Source organism: Hydra viridissima, unplaced genomic scaffold, assembly GCF_058129835.1.
Source record: "Hydra viridissima isolate aposymbiotic clone 2 unplaced genomic scaffold, HvirCarnegie_v1 scaffold_11, whole genome shotgun sequence".
NCBI classification, from domain to species: domain Eukaryota; kingdom Metazoa; phylum Cnidaria; class Hydrozoa; order Anthoathecata; family Hydridae; genus Hydra; species Hydra viridissima.
Genome location: NW_028324310.1, coordinates 15,333,258 through 15,358,433, shown reverse-complemented (window position 1 = coordinate 15,358,433; position 25,176 = coordinate 15,333,258). Strand labels below are relative to the sequence as shown.

Here is a 25,176-nt window from a genome sequence, read left to right as displayed (position 1 = left end):
AGGACTTCATACTAAATATTAATATACTGTAAAAAAAACTCGGATATACTTAATAATACTTTGAGAGGTATGAATACTTCTGAAGCTTCCTAATATCTCAATTTTTAAATAATTTTCATTTATTTTAAAAACAAGATTTAATATTACAAATACTTTAGTTAGTATTAATACTTGTACAATTAACATTTTTTTAGTTCCAAATAAAATCATTTAAACCAATTTGGTTTTTATTTTATTGCTACAACGAATTTTATGGTAGGGTATGAATAATTTTGTCGCATACTGGTATATGTGCAGAATTTTTTTTTTTACTTTAAAGATGGAGTACATCTATAAACAGATCAAGCGAGGCTATTCATGTTTAAAATGAAAACTAAGGGTCATCAAACGACTTCAGATTTAAGATGAAAAGGTTGTAAATAAAATAAACATTTATCATGAGTATACCTTTGACGCAAAAAACAGTTTCGAACTTTTTTATTCACACTAAGAATTTAATTAAGTCTCATTTTAAAGAAATATTAAGTTACTTAAGTGTGAATACTAGGGTGATTCTATTTTTTAGTTTGTCATGCAAACCTTTTCTAAAACATGAATAATTGTATTCTAAGAGCAACTAAATAAAAAATAATGAAAAATTTGAAAATTTTACTAGGTCAAAAAAAAAAGTTACTTTATGGAAATAAGACAAAATACTTAGGCAAAAAAATTGATAATTTGTATGATATTTTTTTAATTAGCTGAAGTTAATAGTGAATATAATATAAAACTAGCTTAACAATTATTGGTGGATTAGAAATAAAATAACTGTATTCCATTTTCTATTTTAGTTATAATTATATTTACCTAAATATGTCCCACATAAGTGCTAAAGGAGCATTAAAGAGAAAAGCAAACAACTTAACACCACCGTGTTCAAAGGAATCTCGGGAACTGCTTGCTTCAGCAGCGCCTTATGGATTACGGACTAAATCCTTAGCCAATTTCAAGACTATTCCAGAAGTCCGCCACATTCTTGGCTACTATCACCATCTAGCTGACACACGCCCCGCACCACCATCAAGAGCTGTTATGCAAATAATAGCAAAAGATTTGGAGCAGCTCTGGAATGTGAAATTTAGCATGCCCTCAGTATCCAGAGCTGGCATCTCAAAAAAATTGAATGAAGTTGTGAATGCTTATAAATTAAGTTTGAAGAGAAAATCGAATATGGATTTTTTTATGCCATTTGATATCCTTAATAAAAATATAAAGCTGAAGAGGGAAGAGCAGATCTTCTATAATCATCAAATGGATGATAGAAAGAGCTGTGTATTAACCAGCCAAACAGTTGTTGAGCATCCTGCTAACAGGCAGTTGATACCAAAAAACATGGATCTTGATTATGTAGAGCAACTGTACACAGAGTCAAGCTCTGAAAATGATAATAACGTTGATGATTTTCAGCCTTTGTTTGAACGACCCAAACGGAAGTTTAAATCAAAGGTGAGTAATAATAATTTTTGGAAATAAAAAAAGTTTTTTTATTAAATTTATATTAATTTTACTTTTGGTTTAAGGCGATGCCAATTGCCATTATGTGCGCAGAAGCTGGTATCTCAACCCACAAAGGAGTTAGTGTAACTCGCTCATTAAGTTATTTCCATAGTGACATTCCAACTCCAAATCAATCGGCTATTTTCAAAGCTGGTAAAAGGTTGCAAGTCACAACTCTACTTAAACTTAAAGAAGCTTTGTCTGTTCAATTATCCTTTATATTACACTTTGATGGAAAAGGTGTGGCACCATATGTTTATGGGATTAAAAAAGTGGAACGCATGGTCATTGCCCTTCAGTCTGATGGACCAATATTTTGGTACATTGGCCTCAAAACATTACATACTAGCGGAACTTCTGAAAATCTAGCCGCTATGATAACGGAAACATTGTTAGAGTATAATGTTGTGCATAAAATATCCCTTATAATTTGTGACACCTGCTCTGTCAATACAGGTTAGTAAAATTAAAATTATTTATTTTTAAATAATAAAAAAAATCCAATTAAATAAGTTATTCCATTTTACTTCAGGTGGATCTTATGATGGTTCTGGTGGAGTAGTAGGGATTTTAAGATCTAAGCTATTTAACAGGCCTGTTCCTTATTATGGATGCAATGCTCACATTTTGGACCTTGTTTTGAAAAAAATGGTAATTTTCCACTTGCCAACACCATCAAAATCGCCTACTCTAACTGACTTTAAGTTCATTCAAAAACTAAAAAATAAGTATCCGCAATTGAAAGAATCATACAATATCCTGCATAAAACACCTCATCCTCCTCCTACTGTAAAAACCTGGAGAGATGATTATAAGCTATTGGCTGGGTTTGTTTTATTAAAAATTATTATTTTCAATATCAATGATTTGTATATGTGATGAATGCGTTGATCCATTTTATTGTTTATTTTTCCAGGTTATGTATTGCATTTAGGCACTATTTGGACACCAATATTTTACCCAAACTGCAGCTACCAACGAAATTACCAAGTTCTCACTCAGCAAGTTGGAACAGCAGAGCAATATATGTCTTGTTAGGCTACTTTCTACTTCCTGAAGAACGACCATTATTGAAAGAAATAGCTAAGTTTATTAGCTGTTCTTGGTCACTTGCATGGTTTAAAATGAGAGAGGAACCCAACTGGGAAAACTTAAAAGAAACTACATCAAGTTGCATTAAAGCCCAAGAAGCTCTGACAAGACATATTCTTGGCGTTAAAATCTCATTCAAGAATGTGCATCGAACAAATGAGGTAGCTGAGAGAGGACTCCGAGCTATGGACATCCGATGTTCCCGGGCTAAGTCTGATGATGCTCTTGAGAGACTTTTTTTAACAGAAATGTTTATGCAAATGTCGAATAAAAAATAACTTCACTTTATAAACTTTGTCGTATTTCTTTTGCTTATGTATAAAATAAAAAAAGACTAAAAAAAAGAAATAATTTTGTCTTATTTCCATAAAGTAACTTTTTTTTTTGACCTAGTAAAATTTTCAAATTTTTAATTATTTTTTATTTAGTTGCTCTTAGAATACAATTATTCATGTTTTAGAAAAGGTTTGCATGACAAACTAAAAAATAGAATCACCCTAGTGAATACTTTCATAGGCCGATTTTCCCTTAAACATTTTTACGTCTTCCCAATATTCTCAGTCGTATTCATAGATAAGAACTTAACTCCTCTGTTTTCTACATTTTCCAAGCCAGTTTTCTTTTCTTTTTTTTTTTTAAATAAATATATAAAAACAAGACTAAAACAAAATTGTTGCTTGTAATTCAAAACAAAACTTTAAACGTGAAAAGTTGCTTATGAAAGAAGTTGAAGATACTATGATTAAACCACATTTAATTGTCAATACAATTGAGAGTATGAAGGAGATAGCAGTGAACAGATGATTACTTTTTACTTTTATGAAAAAGTTAAATAGGCAACTTAACTTTTAACTTTTTTTTTTACATTTTTATTTTATCATTTACAATGAACACAAATTTGTTTGCACTATATAGTCCTCAAGGCAAAACAAACACGCTGTTATAACAACATCTTCAGCTTGACATGGTCAACTTATCGAACTGATAGATTCCAAGACCATCACCGCATCTCTTTGCATTGGTAATCAATTTAGATATCTCATTGATTGACTCAACTTGCTCAGCCAAGAACTCTGATTCTAAGAAATCACACAGATGAGGATCGTTGTGACTGCCAGCAATTCCATGCAAAGCCAACAATGACTCGTTGACTTTCTTCTCCAAGGCAAGAGCATCTTCCAAAGCTGAGACATGAGTGGTCCAGTCAGTGTTTGGGGATTTCACATCATGCAAAACAATACGACCACCACGCTTGTTTTGATAGCTCATTAGCTAATATAAAAATAGATGAAATAATGTTAGGATATTAAGCAACAAAAGTGGAAAAAACTCAAACTATCAGAAACTGACAAAATATACATATAAAACTTAAGCTTAGAAAAAATTACCTTTTGGGCATGTTCACGCTCCTCATCAGACTGTTTCTTAAAAAACTTGAAGAATCCAGCCAATGCAACATCATCTCGATCAAAGTGATAAGCCTTAACAAAACAGAAAAGATTTATTGCTAATATCAAGGGATATAGTAGGAAATCAATGGAACTTTTACTTACTAAAGCAACCTTTATTTATTACTCTTACTGGCAACCTGTATACAGATTCCATTAGCAATAATTCTACCCAATTTACTGAAAAGATTGGCTTAAAGTTTTTCTTAGTACAGAAAAACTTCAAGCAAGCTACTCAATACAGAAAAACTTCAGAACTTGCCTTTCTTAGATCTTTTTTGAAGAGCAAAACAAATACCGAGACGATTTTAATGCAGAAAAATAATTATGTAATAACAACTAAGTGTATGGTTCTGAGTCGTGTAAAAAGAATAACTCACCATAGACAAGTACACGTAGCTTGCATATAGCTCCATGTTTATCTGCTTATTGATAGCAGCTTCGCTCTCTTCGTGAAAGTTTTGTCGGCAAGCAGACATCTTTGTGTTTCCTTGTAAAGTTAGAGAGGAATAAAATTTAAGTTAAAGAGTAGGCAAGGCTCTGTCCGTTCTATCACTGTAGAAGCACCACAAAGTTACTTGATGTGATCAAAAACAGTTGAAGCGCATGTACTTATAGGAAAGTATCACATGATATCTAGTGAATGTAATTGGTTGATGAAGGTTTATAAATAACGCCGTTGGTTCAAAATGATGTCATTAAAATTTCATTGGTTAAAATTAGCCGATAACCCACACACCCACGTTTAGTCAGCAGACTGCCTATACTCTCGCCGGAATTTGACCATATTCCCGGAACATTTTTGTTAGTAAATAATAGTAGGTCAACTGTAATTTATATAATATAAACAAAAAATTTTAAACGCGTTTATTCAAAGAAACTCTATTTAACAAATTATAAATATTAATGCGTGCATGCGCAATTTCAAATTATAAGTTAGAGTTACATAAGTTGATTTTAAACTATAAATTAAATTTAAGTAAAACGAGAATTTTTTTCAAGTTTGTTATCCAGTTAGTAAATGACATACACAGTGTAAAGAGTTAAAGAATCGGCTTTTGTTTTGTTGTTTAATGTCAGAAAATTTCAAAACCTGCGTGGGTTAAAAATAAATCCTAAACATTTAAAAGTTTCTACAACTTTGCGTCTTCAGTTGCTGTAACAAGTGCAAAGGAGGGGCGATTAATTATTCACGAAATTTAGAAACAACGTGCTTACGCTTGCGTTCGTTATGAATTAAAACAGTTGCTACGCTTGATTTCATGCAGCGAAGCTAAAATGATTAAGAGTTCAATGATTTTTTAATTTCATAACAAAACTTCTTTAAAATATAATTTCAACGTTTATGTTTACAAATATAGAATTTTCCTTTTTCGTTTTTTTTTTCCTTTTTTTTTTTTTTTTTTTCGAAAGCTTTCTTTTTTCGAAATTTATTGCTTGTAAATTTCTTGTAAATTATAATGGAAGCAATAATCTCTTAGTCACCATAACCTTTCCAATTTTAATGAAACCGTTTAAAAAAAGTTATCATAACGAAATTCACTATCCAATCCTTCCCCTATAACTAGTTTATGTATTAAAAAGGGGAAGCAAACCTGATTAACATAGGGCTCGCCCTCTTATAAACAGTCATCAGGATGCTAACCCGGACGACGGCAAGTTTTTGTCTACATCCTGAAGGAGGGGTAAGCTCTGGGACGACGCTTATAGGGTCTTCTTTGGACGGAGTAGGCATGAGTCCACAAGGCAATTAGCTAGACGGCGATACACTACAATACATGATATACAAGGTGACTTACTTGATAGAAATTCCTTCCTGGCGGAGGCAATTATTCTTAAAAATTTTTTTTTATGAAAAATTAAAATAACCCGGTTGAAGGGCATGAAATGTTGCGAAGAAAGTTCTATTTAGCATGATAAACATCTACCACATATCCAAGTTTGAAGTGACTAAACTTAATTGAAGTGTGTGTGACCACACCTCGTCTTATTTATTTTGAGTAGTTTGTTGCCGTTGAGCGAATATAAATACATCGAAGACATTTCTATGACATTAACTGTTTATATTTCTGTTTAGAATCGTGTATTCATAATTATTTCAGTTTTAGAAAACCAGAAAAATAATTTTTGCTGAAATTAAAAAAACTTAATTTTTTTTTCTCTTCAAATAACAGAAAACATTTAATAGGTTTGATACAAGAAGATACAACAAGATTGTTGGCGAAAAAAAAAAGAATAAGTTATCCATAAAAGTGGTTGATAATCGTAGACTCTTTAACTTTAAAAATTGTATTTGAATGAATGCCGCAATTTTCCTTTTTTTCATTAAAGCTGATGTATGCAGCATTGAGTTTTGTACTTCCGTTTTAAATATATAGGTGGAGAAGAAACTAGCACTATGCGTATTGTATTCATGTAATTGTCAGTGACAAATGAAACATAATTTTTGAAATTTTTAAAATCTTTTTTTATGCTTTTTTTTTATGCGTTTATATTGTATTTTTATTTATTCATTAACTTATTTTTACAATTTACAATGAACACATATTTGTTTGCACTATATAGTCCTCAAGGCAAAACAAACACGCTGTTATAATAACATCTTCAGCTTGACATGGTCAACTTATCGAACTGATAGATTCCAAGACCATCACCGCATCTATTTGCATTGGTGATCAACTTAGAAATCTTATTGATTGACTCAACTTGTTCAGTCAAGAACTCTGATTCTAAGAAATCACACAGATGAGGATCTTTGCGACTCTCAGCGTTTGCATGTAAAGCCAACAAAGACTCGTTGACTTTCTTCTCCAAGGCAAGAGCATCTTCCAAAGCTGAGACATGAGTGGTCCAGTCAGTGTTTGGGGATTTCACATCATGCAAAACAATACGACCACCACGTTTGTTTTGATAGCTCATTAGCTAGTTGAAAAATAGATATTAAAAAAAAGTCGTGTTAGGATATTAAACAAAAAAAAGTAAAAAAATTGATCAGAAATTGCTAATTCATACTTATAAAATTTAAGATTAAAAAAAAAAAGCCACCTTTTGGGCATGTTCACGCTCCTCATCAGACTGTTTCTTAAAAAACTTGTAGAATCCAGCCAATGCAACATCATCTCGATCAAAGTGATAAGCCTTAATAAAGTTATATATACATACATATATATATATAGATAGATATATCAAGAAATTGATTTATAGTCTCACGATGTAATTATGAATCATGAGCAAAAATTGCAAACGCAAACCTACCAAAGACAAGTACACGTAGCTTGCATATAGCTCCATGTTTATCTGCTTATTGATAGCAGCTTCGCTCTCATCGTGAAAGTTTTGTCGGCAAGCAGACATCTTTGTGTTTTCTTGTAAAGTTAGAAAAGAATAAAAGTTTATGTTAAAGAGTAGGCAAGGCTCTGTCCGTTCTATCACTGTAGAAGCACCACAAAGTTACTTGATGTGATCAAAAACAGTTGAAGCGCATGTACTTATAGGAAAATATCACATGACAATAAAAAAAATTTTATTGGTTGATGTCATGGTTGAAGTCTCCACAATAATGCTGTTGGCTCAGTATGATGTCATGATATATATACATTGGGTGAAAAAATGGTTTGCAATCAATAATGGACAGCATGTATTTATTTGTAAAATTTATCTCCTAAGGTTTGTATTAAACTAAAACAGCGGTCATTGTAGTGAATTATTGAAAAAGCGTTCAAATGCGTTTTGACGCTGCTCATGAATGTCATATACGAAATTCAGCTTATCTTAGATGAATACAGTTTAAAATGGTTATTTTCGTGCATTAAAACGTTTTACTGATTTGTTTCTATGATAACGAAAATTTGTTTTACTTTTTCGATATTTTATAACGGATTCTAAATCTTCGTGGGTTGTAAATATTCATAGCTTCATGGGACGTAAATATATTATAAATCAATAGTTAAAGGGAAGTTTTTTCACCGACCTTGATTTTAGCAAATTTACGGCGCTGCTTGATTAATGGCGAAGCTGAATGAAATTTACAGTGAAGCTTAAACGAAAATCATCTTCGAGGCTCAAGTCAAATTATTCGAAAGGAATCTTAAAGTTTGATCTCTTAAGTCCAAACTGATTATCTTAAGTTTAAGCTAATTATCTTTCTGTAAATGATCTGTTATGTTGATATTGTCCGAAAAAATATTTTATTCCTGAAGTTTTTACTAAAACGATTTTTACATAATAATATTGAAAATTGATGGTATACAAATCAAATCAGTGCGCGCGCGTCTGAGTGTGCGCGTGTGTAATTTAAATTATTTTACAAAACGTTTAATCAAAAGCACGCACTTTAAGGTATTTCTCTGCCATTAAGATTAAAAATTTATTTTAATAGATTTGATTTAATACAAAGGTTATTCTGTACAAAGTGATTGAAAATAATCAACACTAAAGTGTGAAAAGCTCTCAAATTAATTACGCATGCGGCGAATTAATGAGTTAATAGTAAAAAAAAAAGACTAAAAACAACCAAATGTTTTCCGAAATGCTCAGAAACTTAAAATGTATTTGGGCTGAAATTTTGAGGGTATAATAATAATATAAAGGGAAAGTGTGAACAAAACAAAAGCAAAGTTGGATTTTAATCCTGGATATTAGTTTGAGGTATTTATGATAGCAGTCATATTGTAGATCTTAGATGACCTAAAACTGCTATCAAAACTAGGTTCTGTTGAGTGTCAACGTTTGATTGAGGCTCACATTGTAGTCACACTCATCCTAAAACTTCTAAGAAGGTTTCATAGCGTTTTGTTGACATCATCTCTAGAAATTTGGGAAGCGGTGAGCACAAAAAGTATATTGTTCGTTAGCAATCGTTGCATTGCAATTTATCAAGCATAGTAAACCAAAATGCGTAAAAGCGTTTGATTTGGAGCTTAGATATGTATTTTTTAGGATTACTTGAAAAATTTCTATCAATATTTTACTAAATTCAAAAAATCAAAACAAAAAAAAAAGGAAAAACCAAAAACTTTTTTTACTTATTTAATAAACCTTAAAACTAGAAATTCAAAGTTTTTTTGTTGAAAATTTTTTTCGTTAAAAATGTTTATGTTGAACTCTTTGTTTGATGAGTTAATTAGAATATCAAGGTTAAAATGGCGACAACGAAAACTTTTAAAGAAAACCTAAAAATTGTAGCAAAAAATGAATAAATTTTTTATCAGAGCGTTTTTCACACTGAGGTACATTTCTACCTTTTACTAAAATTAGCTTCAACTTTAAAAGTTTAATTAAGTTAAAAGAAAAATGTAAAGTTATAACAATATATGATAGCAAAGTAAAACATTTTGAGCGTGAAAAATCTGCCTAAAATGCAAAAGACATATTGTATTTCCGAGTAATATACAAAGTTTCTTTTTAAAATATAGTAGTTTGGTGACGTCATATCTGCTCAACAGAATCATTAAAAAAAATGCTTTTTTGAATAGCATCACGAACCGAAAATTCCGCTGCAAATACCAATAAAAGTACTCGCACTAAATGTTTGGTTGGCTAAAATGTTTTAAGAAACTTTCCTGGACAATACAATACTATTCTAGAACATTTCAGCTTATTTCAGAGTATTTTTCATGTAGGGGACATAAATACGACTTGTTACTAAACATTACCACTCTTTAGAGTAGATTTAGAGATTTTTCTACTGAGGATATCATGTGACCGACGTTCTTTAAACCTGAATGCCAATCAATCACATCGCTGCTGTCATTCAATTGTATTTTCTTCAACCGCTTGGAGAAGATAGCCACGTTAAAATACAACATAAGGATGTTGACTAAGTTCAAAAAAGCGGCAGTTTAAAGACTAATCTCAAAGTGACCATCAGAGAAGTAAATACAACCATCAGAGAATGAAATGTTAATTGATCGTCTTAAAGTTGATTTGTATCTAAAAGTATAAAAACGAGGACCTTTAGATAAATAGAAGCTGAAAGTTAAATAGATGGCTATCGCTTGCGCTGACCATCTGCATGATCTTAATCCATCTGGATGCAATCAAATTACTCCTTATAAACGAGTACTCATTTGATTTGAAGATGTCATTGAAAAAACGTTTAGTTCCAAGTTAATTTTAATAACAAAAAAAATGTTTACAAAATGGCGCCAAACAAAACTTCGCTCTGTAGATTAGAGTCCTCTTTATCTTGGTTCAGAGTATAGTCCCCCCGAACAATATGCTCATCTTATCTGTTGTAATGTATTTGTATTTCTCAATAGTTTAAGCTAATTTTCAGGCATTAAAAATACAAAGTTGGTGAGAAATCGAAATACTGATAGTTTGTCTACGAGAGCTAAAGTCCTTGCAAGTTCTATTAAAAGTGTAATTAATACTAAAAAGTTATGAGTATAAGGGTAATGTTCCCCTAAAAGCATCTTTAAACACCTTTTTTTGAACAAGCTTTCAGATTCACAACCCTATTTACAAAAAATGATATTCATTCGGTTAGTTTTTTTTTTAAGCCAGAAAGAAGAGAAGTGTTTTCTTGGGAGATCGATTTACTTTACCAATCATTCACTCCCCCCTCCAATACCTCCTAACGTAAAATTCTAAATTTTCCCTTAGAAGTCCCCCTTAATAACCTAATTGGAAGATACTTTTTTTGCGATCCTTTTCCGCATTCCAATTTGAAAAGTGATCTTACAGTTTGTGTTTTTTTGAGATTATAACAGAGATATTTTTTTTAATTATGTAAATTTTAAATCAATGGAGATTTTTTTTTTTTTTTTTTGGTTATCAATAAGAAAATCTATTTTTTATATGGTTTTGCGTAATCCTTAGGAGTTTAGTAAAAAAAAGTATCATTAAAGTTAGTCATAGTGAAATATTATTGCTTAGCACAAAACAAGCACAATGCAAAAATATTATTTTACGTAATATAATCTTCGCCGCCAGAGTATAACTGTCGAAAACAAATAAATATGTTTAAAACAAATGTATTTTATGAAACTAATTGTCAAGTTGTGTCACAACTAGAAATAAAGATTTAATCAAGACTGAAAAAAAGCGTAGGAACTTGGTTTCTTTAGTAAGAGAAATACTGCGTTTAGCAGGTCAGCAACTCATTTCAAAAAGGTTTTGAAAACCAACTTAATGAAACTACACAATATTCATGGCAAAAATACTTTCCACCGGGGAATTAAAAATTAATAACTTTCAAATTGTAAAACCAAGGCTGAACTAGATTTTCTCGTCTAGAGCTGCAAACGTGCGCACAAAGACCCACTAAAAATATACGACTATTTTTCCTTCTTTTTTATATTTTTATTTTTTTAAGGTCTAAGAATCTGTTTGTAGGGTCACCCCATCAATTCTACGTAAATGGCTACGGTTAACTTCGTTCTTAACCTCCCTTTTCTTGGTAAATGTAAATCTTCAAATATTTCATTTGTTTATTTGTACATGTAAATATATATATATATATATATATATATATATATATATATATATATATATATATATATATATATATATATATATATATATACATGAAAATATATATTCACATATTTGCATGTATATATAAATTTTTCGCAAAGTAGAAAAAGACCAAATTAGTTTGATTGACAATGACTATGATTTTTTTTCATTATTGTGATGTGCAGCATTTTTGAATGCAATAGCAATCAAAAAAAAAATATTAATGGAGGTTGTTTATATATAGATGAATATGAATGGATTGTTAGTGGTTTCACATTGCCTGTAAGAATAATATACAAAATATGCAATTTCCTATGTTTATGAGATGACAAAATTTAGGACAGACGATGGAAGCCAGTCATAGCAAGACTGTTTGTTAGAGAGAAGAATATCATAAACCAACAACTGATGGAGTTGGAAAAAACTGCTTTTCCTTCTTTTCGTACCAAAATTTTCCCTTTGTATTAAATTAGACTTAATGGTCCCACAAATGAAAATTTGTTGCATGAAAATAAGTTGTTTAGTAAATTTTTTAGCGAATTTTTTGTATTTTCATTTTGATTGTTGTATTACTTTTTAATTTCAGACTTTTTTGCAATGTTTTTTATTATTCGCATAGAATAGAGGTTTGATATAGAATAAATACTTGACGAGATTGATAAAACATTTTTGAAATTGGCGACCTGAAATAAGTTATTAACAATTCAAAAATTTAAGCAAAAATTGTGTGAGCTGCTATTTGCAATGACCTGTGTTTAGCAACCAGAAAATAGAATAATTGACATATCAAATTTGATAATGATATATACAGTATTGGACAAAACATTTGCAACCAAATAATGCTAGTTTAGTTTCTTTATATAAAAGTGCTGCATTTTTTCAATTTAGAGAAATAACTATGTAACTGTTTAAAGACAAAGTTCTTCAAGTTTTATTCATCACAAAGTTCATTATTTGTACACGAAAATTAATAAATTAATCAAAAGTATTCAAAAAAGTTGATTTCCTTCAGGACAAAACAAGTGCAACTCGACAAAATGTTGACCAACCTGTATTTCGCTATCAATATTTCGGGGCGAATCCTTTGTTGTCAATTACAGCCTTGCATCTTCGAGGCATAGATTCGATCAGGTGATCAATGAAACTTTGTGGAATCGCTGCCCAGGCCTTTTGGATTTGTTCAAACAGTTGATCCTTATTACGAACACCTTCACGATTATTTCTGCGGTTGACGATCTCCCACAGGTTCTCGATAGGGTTGAGATCCGGAGATTGAGGCGGCCAATCCATCACCGATAGGTGGTTGTCTTGAAACCACTGCTTGACTACTTTTGCAGTGTGGTTCGGATCGTTGTCTTTCTGAAAAACCCATTTTATTGGCATATTCCATTCAGCATGAGGTAACATAACATCTTTCAGGATATTTTTATACATGAAACGGTCCATTATTCCATCGTTTCGATGTATTGGATCTAGACCGTTAGCAGAAAAACACCCCCAGACCATTACATGGCCTCCACCATGCTTCACGGTCTTAAGGCAGTAACGTAAATCGAGGCGTTTTCCGGCCGGTCGACGTACACGGCAAATGCCATCGCTCCCAATGATGTTGAACTTCGATTCATCACTGAACAGGACAGTTCGCCATTTCTGCACATTCCAGTCAATATGAGATGTAGCAAACAGGAGTCTTTTCTTCTGGTTTTTTAGTGAAATCAGTGGTTTCTTTGCAGGGCGTCGAGAAAACAACCCAGCTTCAACAGCACGTCGTCTGATTGTTCGGTCCGATAAAGGCAGCTCTAATTGCTTTTGTATCTCGACTGATGATATCCAGGGATCCTTCTTGACGGATCTGACGATCATAGAATCCTCTCTAGAAGTGGTGGAACGCGGTCTTCCAGCTTTGTTATCTGCTGCCAACTTCCCCGTAGAATGATACTTGGAACATAGTCTTGATACGGTCCATTTTTTCACGCGATATTTATCACAAATACTTTTTTGTGACATTCCACTTACGTAATCGGCAATAATTTTCTTCCTTAGTTCCAATCCAAGACTGTCGGGAGCCATTTTTGCACTTGAAGTCATAAAAATAATAAATATTTCTGGATGCTCCCAGATGCTTCTTCTGGAAACTTCTGGAAGCTTCTGCATGCTTCTGGAAACTTCTGGATACTTCCTTTAATTATTAAAAAATGATTGTCATGGCATGCTATGACTCCAGACTCCTGAACTGTTTGTTGTGGTAGTATAGTTCATTTCATTTTTAAGACATGTAAAATTAGGAACACTTTTTAGCATTGTTCGATGTTGGTTGCAAATGTTTTGTCCAATACTGTATATGTCAAAATTAGCACAAAATAAAATGATATTGACGTATACCAATGTCCATGTTGATTAAAGTAATATGCCAAAATCTCTCTGTCAATTATATGTCATTTAAAGATTAAGGCCGCAAAAAGGTCTAATTATGAAATTTGAATCCTATAACAACAATCGCATCAAAAGGTTGTTGCCATTAATATAAAAAGACAAAAATATTAATTTTAGATTATTCTTTATTAAAATAACAGCAAAAACCAAAAATAAAATTTTAAAGCATATATTGACTGCATTTTCTTATTTTTCTTAAATTTTACAAATCATTTTTTCTTGTCAAAGCTGGCCATCAAGTTTTCGATTCAAAAGTCTTCTTCATCATCTTTACACTGTATCTTTACACTTTGAACAATCAATTATGACTATTTGTAATATGCTAAATTTATGTTGATTTTATTTGTTTTATATGCTAATTCAAATGACACTTATTAATTTTCTATGTCAAAAATTAATTTTTTAATTGCTAAAATAATTGGCAGCTAGACGCTATTCCGATTAGTATCAATATGCCGCTTTATGAATGAAAAGAAAAGTGTTTTGGTTTTTTTTAAATATAAATCATTTAATCAAGTACACGTTCAAAATGTCAAAACATTTTGATATTTTTAATTTAATATTGGCATGTCAAAATGCATTTCGCAACTACATATCAATTAAAAAGACATTTAAAATAAAATTTGTATTGACATATACATATCATATAATGAGCATATGCTATTTAAAAGTTGACTGTAATATGTCAAATTCTATGTTGATTTTATATCAAAAAGCAAAAACGGACATAGGATTGTCTGGTTGCTACCTGTGTTGTAGAACATTCTAATTGACACGAAGTATTTTAATTAAAGTTGAAATTACCCCCATAATGCATTGCGTCTTACATAAGTAAAACCTGATAAACATATCCTCATGTCTATTTCTCTGGCAAGACATATTTTAAAATCCTTCTCCTTTTTCACTTCAATTCCTCCAACTATGCCGATAGATGTTAAGGAGACGCAAATGAAATTGAGGTAATTATTTAGCAATAGATAGTTTTAAAACCAAGGTTTATTTATGTTGGGTATGTTTTATAAAGTAATCTAAACCGAGGAGGAATGATCAAAAGATTTAAATCACTGGTTACTTGCAACATAACATTGTCTTATTATGTTGGTGGACGTGTCTAAGTGTCCTAATCTATCTAAATGGATGGTTTACTTGATCAATACTCCTGAAGATATTTTAGTGAAAAATAAAAAGTACGTTAACTATTTTTCATAAAAAAAAAAATGTTTTGATAGAGTCATGAAAAGTCTTTTCCCTAGCCCCTTTCTACTAATGAGGAGGAAAACTTCTGATTTTGTGAATACAAAATGAAATAAATTGTCTTTTAGAATTTTTTTTTCTGTATTACATACATACCTAAAATTATTACATCAAGATTGGTATCTTAAAGAAAATAAATTTCTTTAGTTGATTTAAAGCCTGTTATCAAACTTAAACCACCATCAAATGAGCGATTAACAACACTGTGTATGAAAATGTACAAAAGGAGTTAAAACTATAGAAATTATTGTTAAATCAGGAATAGGGCAAAGGAGGGCATTAAGACCACTTTTTTTTATATACTTTTAGATTTTTCTATTGAAATAAATAACTATTGTGAAGTTTAAATTTCTTTTTCCCCTTAAGGCAGACAACATAAGTTTATACCAGGCATACCACTTTATTCTGAAAAAAAAGCTTTCTTATAGTGCCAATACTGGTTTGAAGCTAAAAAAAAAAAGGGGGGGCAATAAGAGCAGGTATATTCAATCTATCTTGATCAAGACTTAGCGCAAATGTTAAACTTCCATTTGATAACTTAAATATCATCTCTTTATGTAATTAAAGTGCCTTTGGCATTGGATAAAATTTCAACTATGCAATGACACACCCTTTTATTCTTCTTATCTCTACTTAAATGATCACTACTATCTCCAGTTAATAGAAATTTTTTATTTTCTTTAAATTACTTTCTAAGAAATAAACTAATATTAGAAAATCTTAAGCAAAAATTCTTTTAATAAAAAAAAAAAACATTTTTGTGAAAGGTGAACAACATTTTATACAGAATTTACAGCTATATAGTAATAAACACTAGAAATTTGGGGAAACAGGATTTTTTTGATGTTTAATAGAGTTCACTTTTAGGCAATGTGCAAGCTTTTAACTTTAGTATATTAATCCAAATGTCAAATGAGAATGTTTTGCAAAATATTGTGTTAACTCGAGCCTGGGAACTAAAATACCCCAAAATTTTGACACCATTGCCCCATAGGTGGGGGCAATGAGCTAATAAAAATATTTTTTTAACTATCTTATAACACATTTAAATTTATCAAAAAGTTTAAAATTTGATCTTATAATTTTTTAGTGATAAAAAGTTATGATCATGTGAAATTTTTACCCTCCCCAAAATGAGGGGGTTGTATATATTACTTGATCATAACTTTCAAACACAAAATGATTATTACATGAAATTAAAAACCTGTTAATATATTTATTAATAGTTTAAACTTTTGGTATGTTCGAACCATTCTAGAAAAAATATAAACAAGATTTATTTAAACAAAAAAAAAAAAAGTTTTGCCATTTTTACTTGTCAGGGAGGGCATTAAGAACAACTTATTTTTAAATAAAAGTTTTATACTCTAATTAAACAAAAATATTAAAAATTAGATACAAGCATCTCAAATTAAGTCTTACTTTTGCTAGTAATACAAAATTTTTTTTGTGTAAGCTAATCTTAAAGGTATATGTTTAAAATATGTAAACCTTTATTAGACGGCTCAACGACTTCACCATTTTTAACTAAAAAAATAAGACATTTAAATTATTTTTTTATGTCAAAACATTACTTTAGTAGAATTGTGTAAATTTAAGAAAGTACTTACATAACTTAGATACTACTTTACTTTCAAGAAAAATAAAAACAAACAACAGGATATATACTTTTTAATTAAAAACTTAAAAGCACTTAGTTCGGTAAAGTTTTTCATTAACTTTGAACAAGCCTTTGAACTGCCGTAAAAAACATCGATATTAAATATCAAATTAATAATGGCTATAAAATAGCTGTAAACCCAAGAAATGTTTTAAACTACTCCCTGATTTAGTAAGTAAATCTCTACTATGTAAAAATAAGTAATTTCTTTTTTACATAACTGCATTAAGTAATTTAAATTAGACTATTCTAAAATTGATCCTATTGCCCCTCTGATCTTATTACCCCGCTTTACCCTATGTTTTAGGCACATATTTTAAAGGAAAAAATAGCAATATAGTTGTGGTAAGGTATTTTTACTGCAAAAGCCATAAAAAATCAAGATTTTATCAAATCTTGATCTACTTTGGCTGAGATGGTGTTTAAATAATTGTTCATTATTGAGGACTAATAATTTGAATAGAAATAAAACAGCAAGTGTTCTTCCAGTTATTCATATTTTATATAGTTATTATATTTTGAAAATTTATATTTTAATTCTTCTATTCTAATAGTTTAATGGGTATCATTTACTACAGTGCTACAGTAATATGTTTAATATGTTTGTTAAATACATTTAGTGTGGTTTCTTTGAAAATCAAAAATCTTTCTAATATTAAACATTTTCTATATTGCCCTTTTTTTTCTTTATTTTTTTTTTTTTTTAGAAAAGCAACATTTGCTATGGCATGATTTTGGTTTCCCGAGGCACAGTTTGGTTGTGCCCCGGGTGTTGTAACAACCAAAGTTGGATATACTGGTGGAACTCTTTTGTTTCCAACTTATCGTAACCTGTAAGTTATATGCCTTAAATCATGAAAAATTGTTTTATAAAAATATAAACAGTTTTCCTTTTTTTTTCTGTTCAAAAAAGTGATGAGCTGCTCACAAGTCAAATCAATTTGTATTTTAAGTTTCAAAGCTTTTGATTGAGTCCTAAGTTTAATGTTGATGATAAACTTCGTTGTAACGACTAAAAATACTAAATCTCAAAAATGATTTTTAAAAGGAATTTCCAAAAACAATGTAAATTAAGTTAATAATACATAGAGTTAATCAATTTTGCAAATGAATAGCTCATATATGTGCACTGATGATGAGAATTCTTGGACTGTTGATATAATCACTGATAGCTGATCACTATGACAGTTAATAAATATAATATCATAACAGTTTTTTTTTTAATTTTCAAAAAGTGATGCTGATGCAAAAGTAGAGAAAATGATTTTTTTAAGAGTTTAAAAAGCAAGTTAGGTATTGAGTAATGAAACACTTTTAAAAGTTTATTTTGAAAAATTTTTTTTGAAATGTTTTATTTAGTCTTGTTTTCCTTTTCAAACAAAAAAAATAAATAACAAAGAAAAATGCTTTCTAATAATTACTTTGGAATGTTTAAACACTCAAGGACACGCTATCTTTACTTAAACTCTTCTGTATATTCTGTTCAAAACTACTAGAAGGAAGTTGAAGTATTTTTTAAAATCAAAGTGTCTGTGAATAACTTTGTTCCAGGTAGGTTTGAACTTTGTCTGCTTTACCCCTTCACAATTTTCAGCATATTGACCAAGTCCACAATTGCAACAATTTACTAATGGAGCAAAATATAGCAAAAGAAGGTATACAATTTCCAGGGGGAGAAAAATACATATCCCCCTCTTGACCCCAGTGAACTTTCAAAAAAGACACTATCATAGCATGCAGCTCTGGGTAGAGTACCAAGATAATAAATTTTGAAGTTCCTAATTTCTGTATAGAATTTATTTTGTAAATGACATTAGTGCATTTTTTCTTAGTTGATTTATTAAAACCTATTTCTATGTACTTTTTGGTATAAAATCTATTTTTGAAAAATTAGTTACAGTTAAAGATCACTGTCTACGACATGAACCATGGATTAGACACTTGAACTGTTTTGTAATTATTGTTAATATTGATTCTTGTTATTGAATCTTGTTCTATTCTTATTATGTGCTATCATCATATTCAGACACATGGTTCTCTTTGGATGTCTAAACATTTGCACATGCCAAAGTAATATTTAGTAATGTGATTTTAAATTGATATCTAAAGTGTATAATCTAAAAGGCCTGCTTGCCATAAACAGATTGTGGTGGTACATTTGCACATACAGCATTTATATCAATTCCAATCAATTCTGTAATACTTTGATTTAACAAAATCTTAAATTATTTCAAAATACTTTCTTTTGTTTTTTCAAGAAGTTTAGTTAAAAACAAATTTTAAATTTCTGTGCTTAAGATGTTCAAATTTTTTAGTGGTGATCATACAGAAACAATGGAGCTTCAGTATAACCCATCTGAAACAAATTATGGTGTATTGCTGGATATGTTTTGGATGTACCATGATGCAACTGCGTTGAATAAGACGCAGTACATGTCAGCCATCTTTTATCACGATGAAGAGCAAAAAACTCTTGCCCAATCATCATTATTGCTAATGCAAAAAAATACTAAGAAAAAAATCCAAACTAAGATTCTCCCAGCAGGAACCTTCTATGATGCTGAAGAGTAAGTTGTGTTCACTGTGCTTTGTGCTTGTTGTGGAAATTAAAAGTCTGGTGTAAATGTTGTTTGGAATCTTACTAAACATTAAAAATATTTTTTAAAGAAAGTTCTTTTTTCTTGTAGTTACCATCAAAAGTACTTACTAAGACAACATAAGAAAATCTTTGAAAGTTTAAATCTAACTGATTCTCAAGTGATACAATCAAGTGTTGCTGCTCGTCTGACTGGTTACCTGAATGGGTACGGAACTGTGAGTAGATTAACTGAAGAATTGTATACCTGGGGACTTAATGAAGAGCAAAACAAAGCTATTTTAAGTATTGTAGAAAAGGCTTCCGCCAATGAAGGGTGTCAAGGTGGTGTCTGTAAAAGATAAATTATATTTGGCATTTTCGTTACATTTGTTTTCAAATCACATTGTTCTTGTGTTTTTAAGGTGCCTTAACAAGTTCACTATTTTTATTTCTCTATGTGTTTTCCGTCTTAAGCTGAAATAAACACCCAATAAACTTTAGTTTTAAATATTTCTCTGTTTATTGTATTACCTTATTATACAAGCTTATGATACATTTGTTCTAAAATTGTGTAGTATAAATGTTGATGAAACAGCTTGTTTTAGATATAAATACAAATGAGAGCCATTAAAAGTAGATTTATTTTTATCCTCAGTAGATGCAAATGTTGAGCTTACCTCGTTCAATGTTCTTAGGTGCCTAAAGAAATTGGCAAGAATATTTTTTAAATTAGACGGATGTCTTAAGAAAAAATTCGAATGTATTTGCAACTCGATTTTAGTTTTTTTCGATTTGAAATTTAAAAAAAATATTTCAAAAAGCCTTTAACTTCTTACACTGGAGCGAAACTGATAGTATCCAGAAAAGAAAATTTCTGTTTAAAAGTTCAAAATAAGAGAACCAGCAATCGCATCATACTGAAATATTTCCTTCATAAATTTTTCAGCAAGCTTTTTAGTAAATAAAACGGGGATTTCTCTAGGCTGGATACTTTGGTTATAACTATAAATATTTACATATATAGTTGATAGAACTATATTCAGTATTAATAATCTCCTAAAGTAGTTAACAAACGTGTTGGATATGTATTATAAAATGACCTTTCTTATTAGCCTAACATTGAACTTATAAATACTTGGTGTGGTAGTGGAAAAATCTTCAAACGGTTCCACTTAAACGTGTCTATTTGTATCTTGAGATTTACCTCGATCTTTACTGTCTCCGAAATTACACGTATAGAAATAAAAAAAAAAAAGATCGTCTGAATAGAACAATTGATGCTGTCACATTTTCAAAACACAAGTTTTATTAAATTTTATTAAAAGTTTTCAACAAGTTTTATAAATCCATTTTGATTTTATGGTACTCGAGCAGTCGTAGTTTAGTTTTCTTGAATAAAAATAAGTTGTTACCTGAGTCCTACAGCCAGTTGGAATTTTTTTCGAGTGCACCGGATTTAATTCTGAGCGATGACGTAAGACTTTCGACCAAACTTTGAAAAACGTGTAAAATCAAATTTTGTTCTTTTTTTTTTTTTTTTTTTTTGAAAGGTTAGCCCCCCTCTGGCTTTTCTTAGTGCATTGCAGTTGTCAGTGCTCTGGTAGAATTAGATGGAAAACTGTGACCACACCTTCTTTCTACTTTTTTCATACACTGCCATTTAAGATACTTAGTTTTGTCAGATGTGGTGATTGAACCCGAAGTTAAAGCTGAAAGTTATAAGTAAGAATAAAGTTTCACTTGCTTGAAAAATATTTTTTAACTTTAAAATAGTTTATAGTTTAATTTATGATCTTTTACAATGCGACTCATTCGAAGAGATGTGGCTCATTCTAAAGACGTTAAAAACGAGATTTGAGTGTTTTTCACAAAAAGCAAAAACAAAATCGGTGAGTTTTTGTTTTATTAGTGAACTTTAAAAAAAAAAAAGATTTAAATTTGACATTGGATTTTTCTTTAAAATAACATCGGAAAGTTAAGCAAACTTAAGAGTCGGAAACTGTTTCTTCGGAGTTCCCTCGATTTCATTTAAATCACCAACCTAATTCGTCAGGTTAGAATTATTTTGTTCTATCTCTTATTTTAAACGTTGAAAGAAAGTTTTTTGATTTTTTTTTCTACATGTAAAAATTACTTAAAATTTTACTGCTACTTTTTTAAGAAATAATAACTTATTCTTTAAATAGTTTATATTTAAAGAAACTATTTAGAAAAAAAATTTTAAAAATAAAATGTATTTTAAAAGTAATCATTACTTAGTAAAATTAACAATTCATTTTCTCCCAACGTTTAAAATTAGAGATAGAACAAAATAATTCTAACCTGACGAATTGTGTCCCAAAACAACCCTAACTTATGACAGATTTACCTTCCTTGCGTCAATCAATAAATATTTCACTTCGACCTAAATTTATCGAAACTGTGATTCGTTAGTTAATAATTTTAGTTAAACGTCCAATTTTAGCAGACATAATGGAACTTTTTATTGAAATTCGGTCAATTTAAACTACCTTCTTATAAGCGTCTTTTTTTAGTAGTCGCAAAGCGTAAACGCTTTCTTCGGCTTGCGTGAGCTTCTGTCAGTTTTTATCTCTGTTATATTCAATTCAGATAGTAACATAACATTTTGAAGGTGTTAAACATCGTTTTTAATCGTTATACATCTTACGATTTATGACGATCAAAAACATCTCTGAAACTACTTATATACTGATAAGGTAGACATTTTGAAAGTGGACGTCGGCGAAACATCGAGACAAACATTACGTCAAAAATGAGATCTATTCTTTCCAGCACAATTTTCAAAAAACGACTTTCATATAAAAACGTTTTACGTAATACAATGCACAAAAACTTTACTTGCATTAAATTTTCGTTGTAACACCTTTTTTTTAAATTTTGAAAGCAAAATAACAAAACCCACAGAAAGTTTCGAAAAATATTTCTTTGCTCTCGACTTTCGTTCGTCTATCAGGAAAACGTGGGAAATATAAAGGTTATTTTTGAAAAGTTTTTATACTGCTGGACTGATGTAAATAAAATAATTGCTAAAGATCTTTTACCTCAAAAGAAATTTCGATTTTAAAAATGCGATGGAAAAAATGTGCCGAAAATGCTCCAAAAAAAAATATCAAAAGAAAAGTTTTACAACAAATACAAAAAAAGAATATTTAAAAACTTATAAAAATTTACAAGAAAATGAAAATAAATTTCAAAGCTTGCTTAAAAAAAAAAAAAAAAAATCAAAAATAAGGTAAAAAATCACACACACACACAAAAAGTTGCGCAGAAGAAATCACAAAATTAATCTTCGTCATCGTACTTTTTGCGGATCGCTGATGCCACAGCTATCCTCTTCTTCTCCATATAAATAGCACCTTGGCTGAGAATACATTTCACTGTGTCCACAGAAGCAAACGAAACAAACCCATATCTAGGTAGATAATGCGGAATGTAGATGGTTATAATGCTAGTCGTTTTTATACAAGAGAAAGAATATTTTAATATTTACCCTTTGGAATTGCCGTCTGAATCCAAGATCACTTTGGCTTCAATTACTTTTCCAAACTTTTGAAAGAAACGCGCTAACTCGTCAGGGGTAGTCTAGAAAATGAAGACTTTCCTAATTTTTACCTATTATATTTAATTTATACTACGCATTTAAAAAGGTAGAGCCCTTTTTTTAAAAAGACTACACATTAAACACCTCGTTTTTTGTAGTTCAAATCATCAAAATATCAAAACATGAATTACAAGCATCGAAATCTGCGAACCAACAGAAACTTACATTTCTGGCGAGAGAACCAACAAATATTTTATGACGGTAATAGGTAGCTCTATGAGTTGTGACGGCTCCGAATCTCTGCTTTTCTTGATCGGAATACAAATTCATTACTTGAAAAGATTTGTTTAAGAACTTTGTGGCTACTTCACCATTGTATGGATAGACGTAATAACTAACGGGTGGCGGACATGTAAATGTCTGTGAGCTGCAGTTGTTATGAATCAGTTGATTTTTCAACGGGCAGTTCGAGGTTATGCTGTAAGCAGTACCGTTTTGAGGATGCATTGCACAACCGGGTGACATGACGGTGTTAATGTACCATGGAGATGGCGGAGAAGTCTCCAAACTTCCTTTAGTCAACTCAAATAGATTTCTATGATACCAAGGCATCAATCTTAAATCTATAATATAAGAACACAATACTTATTTCGTGTTGTGTGCGGATAAATTCAATTTATCTTTCTTTTAAGCCTCGGTTAATCTTGAGCCGACGTTATTTTTAGGTTGGGATGTTGCTGCGATCAAGCCCTCTTTCCACGTGTTTTTTAGAAAGCTAGCATCAATTGTTTTCTTAAAAGAGTATATCTCATTTAGGATTTCGATACCTTAAACAAAAATTAATCTAAAACTTCTCTATTTCTTTAACATGTTTTATTCAGTAGAACCAACGGAATGCTAAAAGCTTTCTTTTTTGAGGAATAAATGACATCACAACGTTGATAAAGTTTTTATCTAAAAAAAATCAAAAATAAGTTACCTGAAGCAAATTGTTGACGATGGACGGAAGTAAATTCCATATTGAGAATCGTCTAATTTAAATTCAGTCTTCGTTTACGTAAGATGTCGGGAGATTTATTTACTAAATAAGTGCGAAATTAAAGATGTCTGATTTTTAATTGTTTAGCACAAAAGAAAATTCGAACGATAAGAATTTGCCACATTTGAAACAAATCTTTAGGAGGCCTGGGATCGATTTTCGAATTATGTTTTTTCGAACGACTGTTCTAAATGCGGAAAAACTCCACGTGCTTTCTTTAATTCCTAAAATATTCACTGTTAATAAACCACTGTTAGCAACACCTGTGTTATTTTATATTGTGTGTTTGTATTAAATATTGGCGCTTTGATATTCTGTTAAAAACGAATAACATCAAATAGAGTATAATTTTTTATATCAGTCATTTGCAATGACTGGAATTTAAAATAATTTTTATATTTAGACCTAGTTATGAGATTCCAAAAAAGTTATGATACCTCACATAGATGATATTATTTTGTTTCAAGCCTTCAAGATATTGCGCAAAGTTACTATTTGGATTAAAACTTTTGAATATATCTTAAAAGTAACAAATTTTGCATGAATATAAACATGTCGCACAAAGCAGTTAATTTTTAGTAAACTTCAGCAAACTCGTTTTACATTAAAAGACGTTTGTACTTTCTCATTGTTATTCGTCATTAACAGAAATACCAAACGTCGACGTTTAGTTTGTATTTCCCTCTCTGGTAAGCTACATTTTGTATGCATGGTGACATTTTTGTCACGCGATAAAGAATGTATTTTGACAAAAAATTCTTTCTCGTCTTTCTTTCTTTTTTTTTTTATGTGTACAGCATATTTCAAAGAAAAAATTTTACGGATCTAAAATTTCCTTAAATATTACTTTAGAAATTTTCTTAAACGTTACTTATCTGGGAACGGTAGTTAAATTTAAAAATCTAGCAAGTTTTTATTCTTTTAAACTCTGTTTTACGGAATTTATACTTTGAGATATTGCGCAAACCTTTTGACAATTGCTCATTCTTGCGTGCGATTGAAAAATACTTGGACGCTATTGCAAAACTGACAAAGATACTTTTTTATTTACGCTAAAACAGTTTTTAAAAGTTAGCATAACTTATTTACCAAGCGGACTGCTTTGCATACTGA

At 30.3% G+C, this 25,176-nt stretch overlaps 5 protein-coding genes across 5 annotated transcripts; 2 read left to right on the top strand and 3 right to left on the bottom strand.

Annotated features, from left to right (window-relative positions):
- The first annotated feature begins 662 nt into the window (after nucleotides 1–662).
- LOC149882394 (uncharacterized) lies at nucleotides 663–2,536 on the top strand. The gene is made up of 3 exons (XM_090066209.1): nucleotides 663–1,485; nucleotides 1,560–1,992; nucleotides 2,069–2,536. The coding sequence occupies exons 1-3, from the start codon at nucleotides 853–855 to the stop codon at nucleotides 2,413–2,415; spliced, it is 1,413 nt and encodes a 470-aa protein (XP_089922335.1). The 5' UTR covers nucleotides 663–852; the 3' UTR covers nucleotides 2,416–2,536.
- Nucleotides 2,537–3,469: 933 nt separating this feature from the next.
- Nucleotides 3,470–5,240, bottom strand: LOC145191746 (soma ferritin-like). Its single transcript, XM_080068910.2, has 3 exons — nucleotides 4,457–5,240; nucleotides 4,017–4,109; nucleotides 3,470–3,900 (listed from the first exon to the last, which is right to left on the bottom strand). The coding sequence occupies exons 1-3, from the start codon at nucleotides 4,553–4,555 to the stop codon at nucleotides 3,583–3,585; spliced, it is 510 nt and encodes a 169-aa protein (XP_079925036.2). The 5' UTR covers nucleotides 4,556–5,240; the 3' UTR covers nucleotides 3,470–3,582.
- Nucleotides 5,241–6,519: 1,279 nt separating this feature from the next.
- LOC149882393 (soma ferritin-like) lies at nucleotides 6,520–7,689 on the bottom strand. The gene is made up of 3 exons (XM_090066216.1): nucleotides 7,332–7,689; nucleotides 7,122–7,214; nucleotides 6,520–6,998 (listed from the first exon to the last, which is right to left on the bottom strand). Exons 1-3 carry the CDS (start codon nucleotides 7,428–7,430, stop codon nucleotides 6,681–6,683), a joined length of 510 nt encoding a protein of 169 aa, XP_089922342.1. The 5' UTR covers nucleotides 7,431–7,689; the 3' UTR covers nucleotides 6,520–6,680.
- Nucleotides 7,690–14,783: 7,094 nt separating this feature from the next.
- On the top strand, nucleotides 14,784–20,095 carry LOC145190971 (peptide methionine sulfoxide reductase-like). Its single transcript, XM_090067296.1, has 4 exons — nucleotides 14,784–14,929; nucleotides 17,592–17,717; nucleotides 19,200–19,451; nucleotides 19,572–20,095. Exons 3-4 carry the CDS (start codon nucleotides 19,219–19,221, stop codon nucleotides 19,822–19,824), a joined length of 486 nt encoding a protein of 161 aa, XP_089923422.1. The 5' UTR covers nucleotides 14,784–14,929; nucleotides 17,592–17,717; nucleotides 19,200–19,218; the 3' UTR covers nucleotides 19,825–20,095.
- A 2,144-nt stretch (nucleotides 20,096–22,239) lies between these two features.
- LOC145191712 (uncharacterized) lies at nucleotides 22,240–24,169 on the bottom strand. Its single transcript, XM_080068862.2, has 4 exons — nucleotides 24,004–24,169; nucleotides 23,250–23,647; nucleotides 22,974–23,065; nucleotides 22,240–22,895 (listed from the first exon to the last, which is right to left on the bottom strand). Exons 1-4 carry the CDS (start codon nucleotides 24,041–24,043, stop codon nucleotides 22,766–22,768), a joined length of 660 nt encoding a protein of 219 aa, XP_079924988.2. The 5' UTR covers nucleotides 24,044–24,169; the 3' UTR covers nucleotides 22,240–22,765.
- Between the last annotated feature and the right edge of the window lie 1,007 nt (nucleotides 24,170–25,176).

What these genes read in the sequence shown, in the direction of transcription:
- LOC149882393 (XM_090066216.1), bottom strand. Translation starts at nt 7,430, where the DNA reads ATGTCTGCTTGCCGACAAAACTTTCACGATGAGAGCGAAGCTGCTATC. An exon ending in GCTACGTGTACTTGTCTTTG is followed by an intron (nt 7,215 to 7,331) that starts GTAGGTTTGCGT and finishes AACTTTATTAAG; the next exon opens with GCTTATCACTTTGATCGAGA. An exon ending in AGCGTGAACATGCCCAAAAG is followed by an intron (nt 6,999 to 7,121) that starts GTGGCTTTTTTT and finishes TTTTTCAACTAG; the next exon opens with CTAATGAGCTATCAAAACAA.
- LOC145191712 (XM_080068862.2), bottom strand. Translation starts at nt 24,043, where the DNA reads ATGGAATTTACTTCCGTCCATCGTCAACAATTTGCTTCAG. An exon ending in TCGTCAACAATTTGCTTCAG is followed by an intron (nt 23,648 to 24,003) that starts GTAACTTATTTT and finishes CTTATATTATAG; the next exon opens with ATTTAAGATTGATGCCTTGG. An exon ending in TTGGTTCTCTCGCCAGAAAT is followed by an intron (nt 23,066 to 23,249) that starts GTAAGTTTCTGT and finishes TTCATTTTCTAG; the next exon opens with ACTACCCCTGACGAGTTAGC.
- LOC145191746 (XM_080068910.2), bottom strand. Translation starts at nt 4,555, where the DNA reads ATGTCTGCTTGCCGACAAAACTTTCACGAAGAGAGCGAAGCTGCTATC. An exon ending in GCTACGTGTACTTGTCTATG is followed by an intron (nt 4,110 to 4,456) that starts GTGAGTTATTCT and finishes TGTTTTGTTAAG; the next exon opens with GCTTATCACTTTGATCGAGA. An exon ending in AGCGTGAACATGCCCAAAAG is followed by an intron (nt 3,901 to 4,016) that starts GTAATTTTTTCT and finishes TTTTTATATTAG; the next exon opens with CTAATGAGCTATCAAAACAA.
- LOC145190971 (XM_090067296.1), top strand. Translation starts at nt 19,219, where the DNA reads ATGGAGCTTCAGTATAACCCATCTGAAACAAATTATGGTGTATTGCTG. An exon ending in ACCTTCTATGATGCTGAAGA is followed by an intron (nt 19,452 to 19,571) that starts GTAAGTTGTGTT and finishes TTTTTCTTGTAG; the next exon opens with TTACCATCAAAAGTACTTAC.
- LOC149882394 (XM_090066209.1), top strand. Translation starts at nt 853, where the DNA reads ATGTCCCACATAAGTGCTAAAGGAGCATTAAAGAGAAAAGCAAACAAC. An exon ending in AACGGAAGTTTAAATCAAAG is followed by an intron (nt 1,486 to 1,559) that starts GTGAGTAATAAT and finishes TTTTGGTTTAAG; the next exon opens with GCGATGCCAATTGCCATTAT. An exon ending in CACCTGCTCTGTCAATACAG is followed by an intron (nt 1,993 to 2,068) that starts GTTAGTAAAATT and finishes ATTTTACTTCAG; the next exon opens with GTGGATCTTATGATGGTTCT.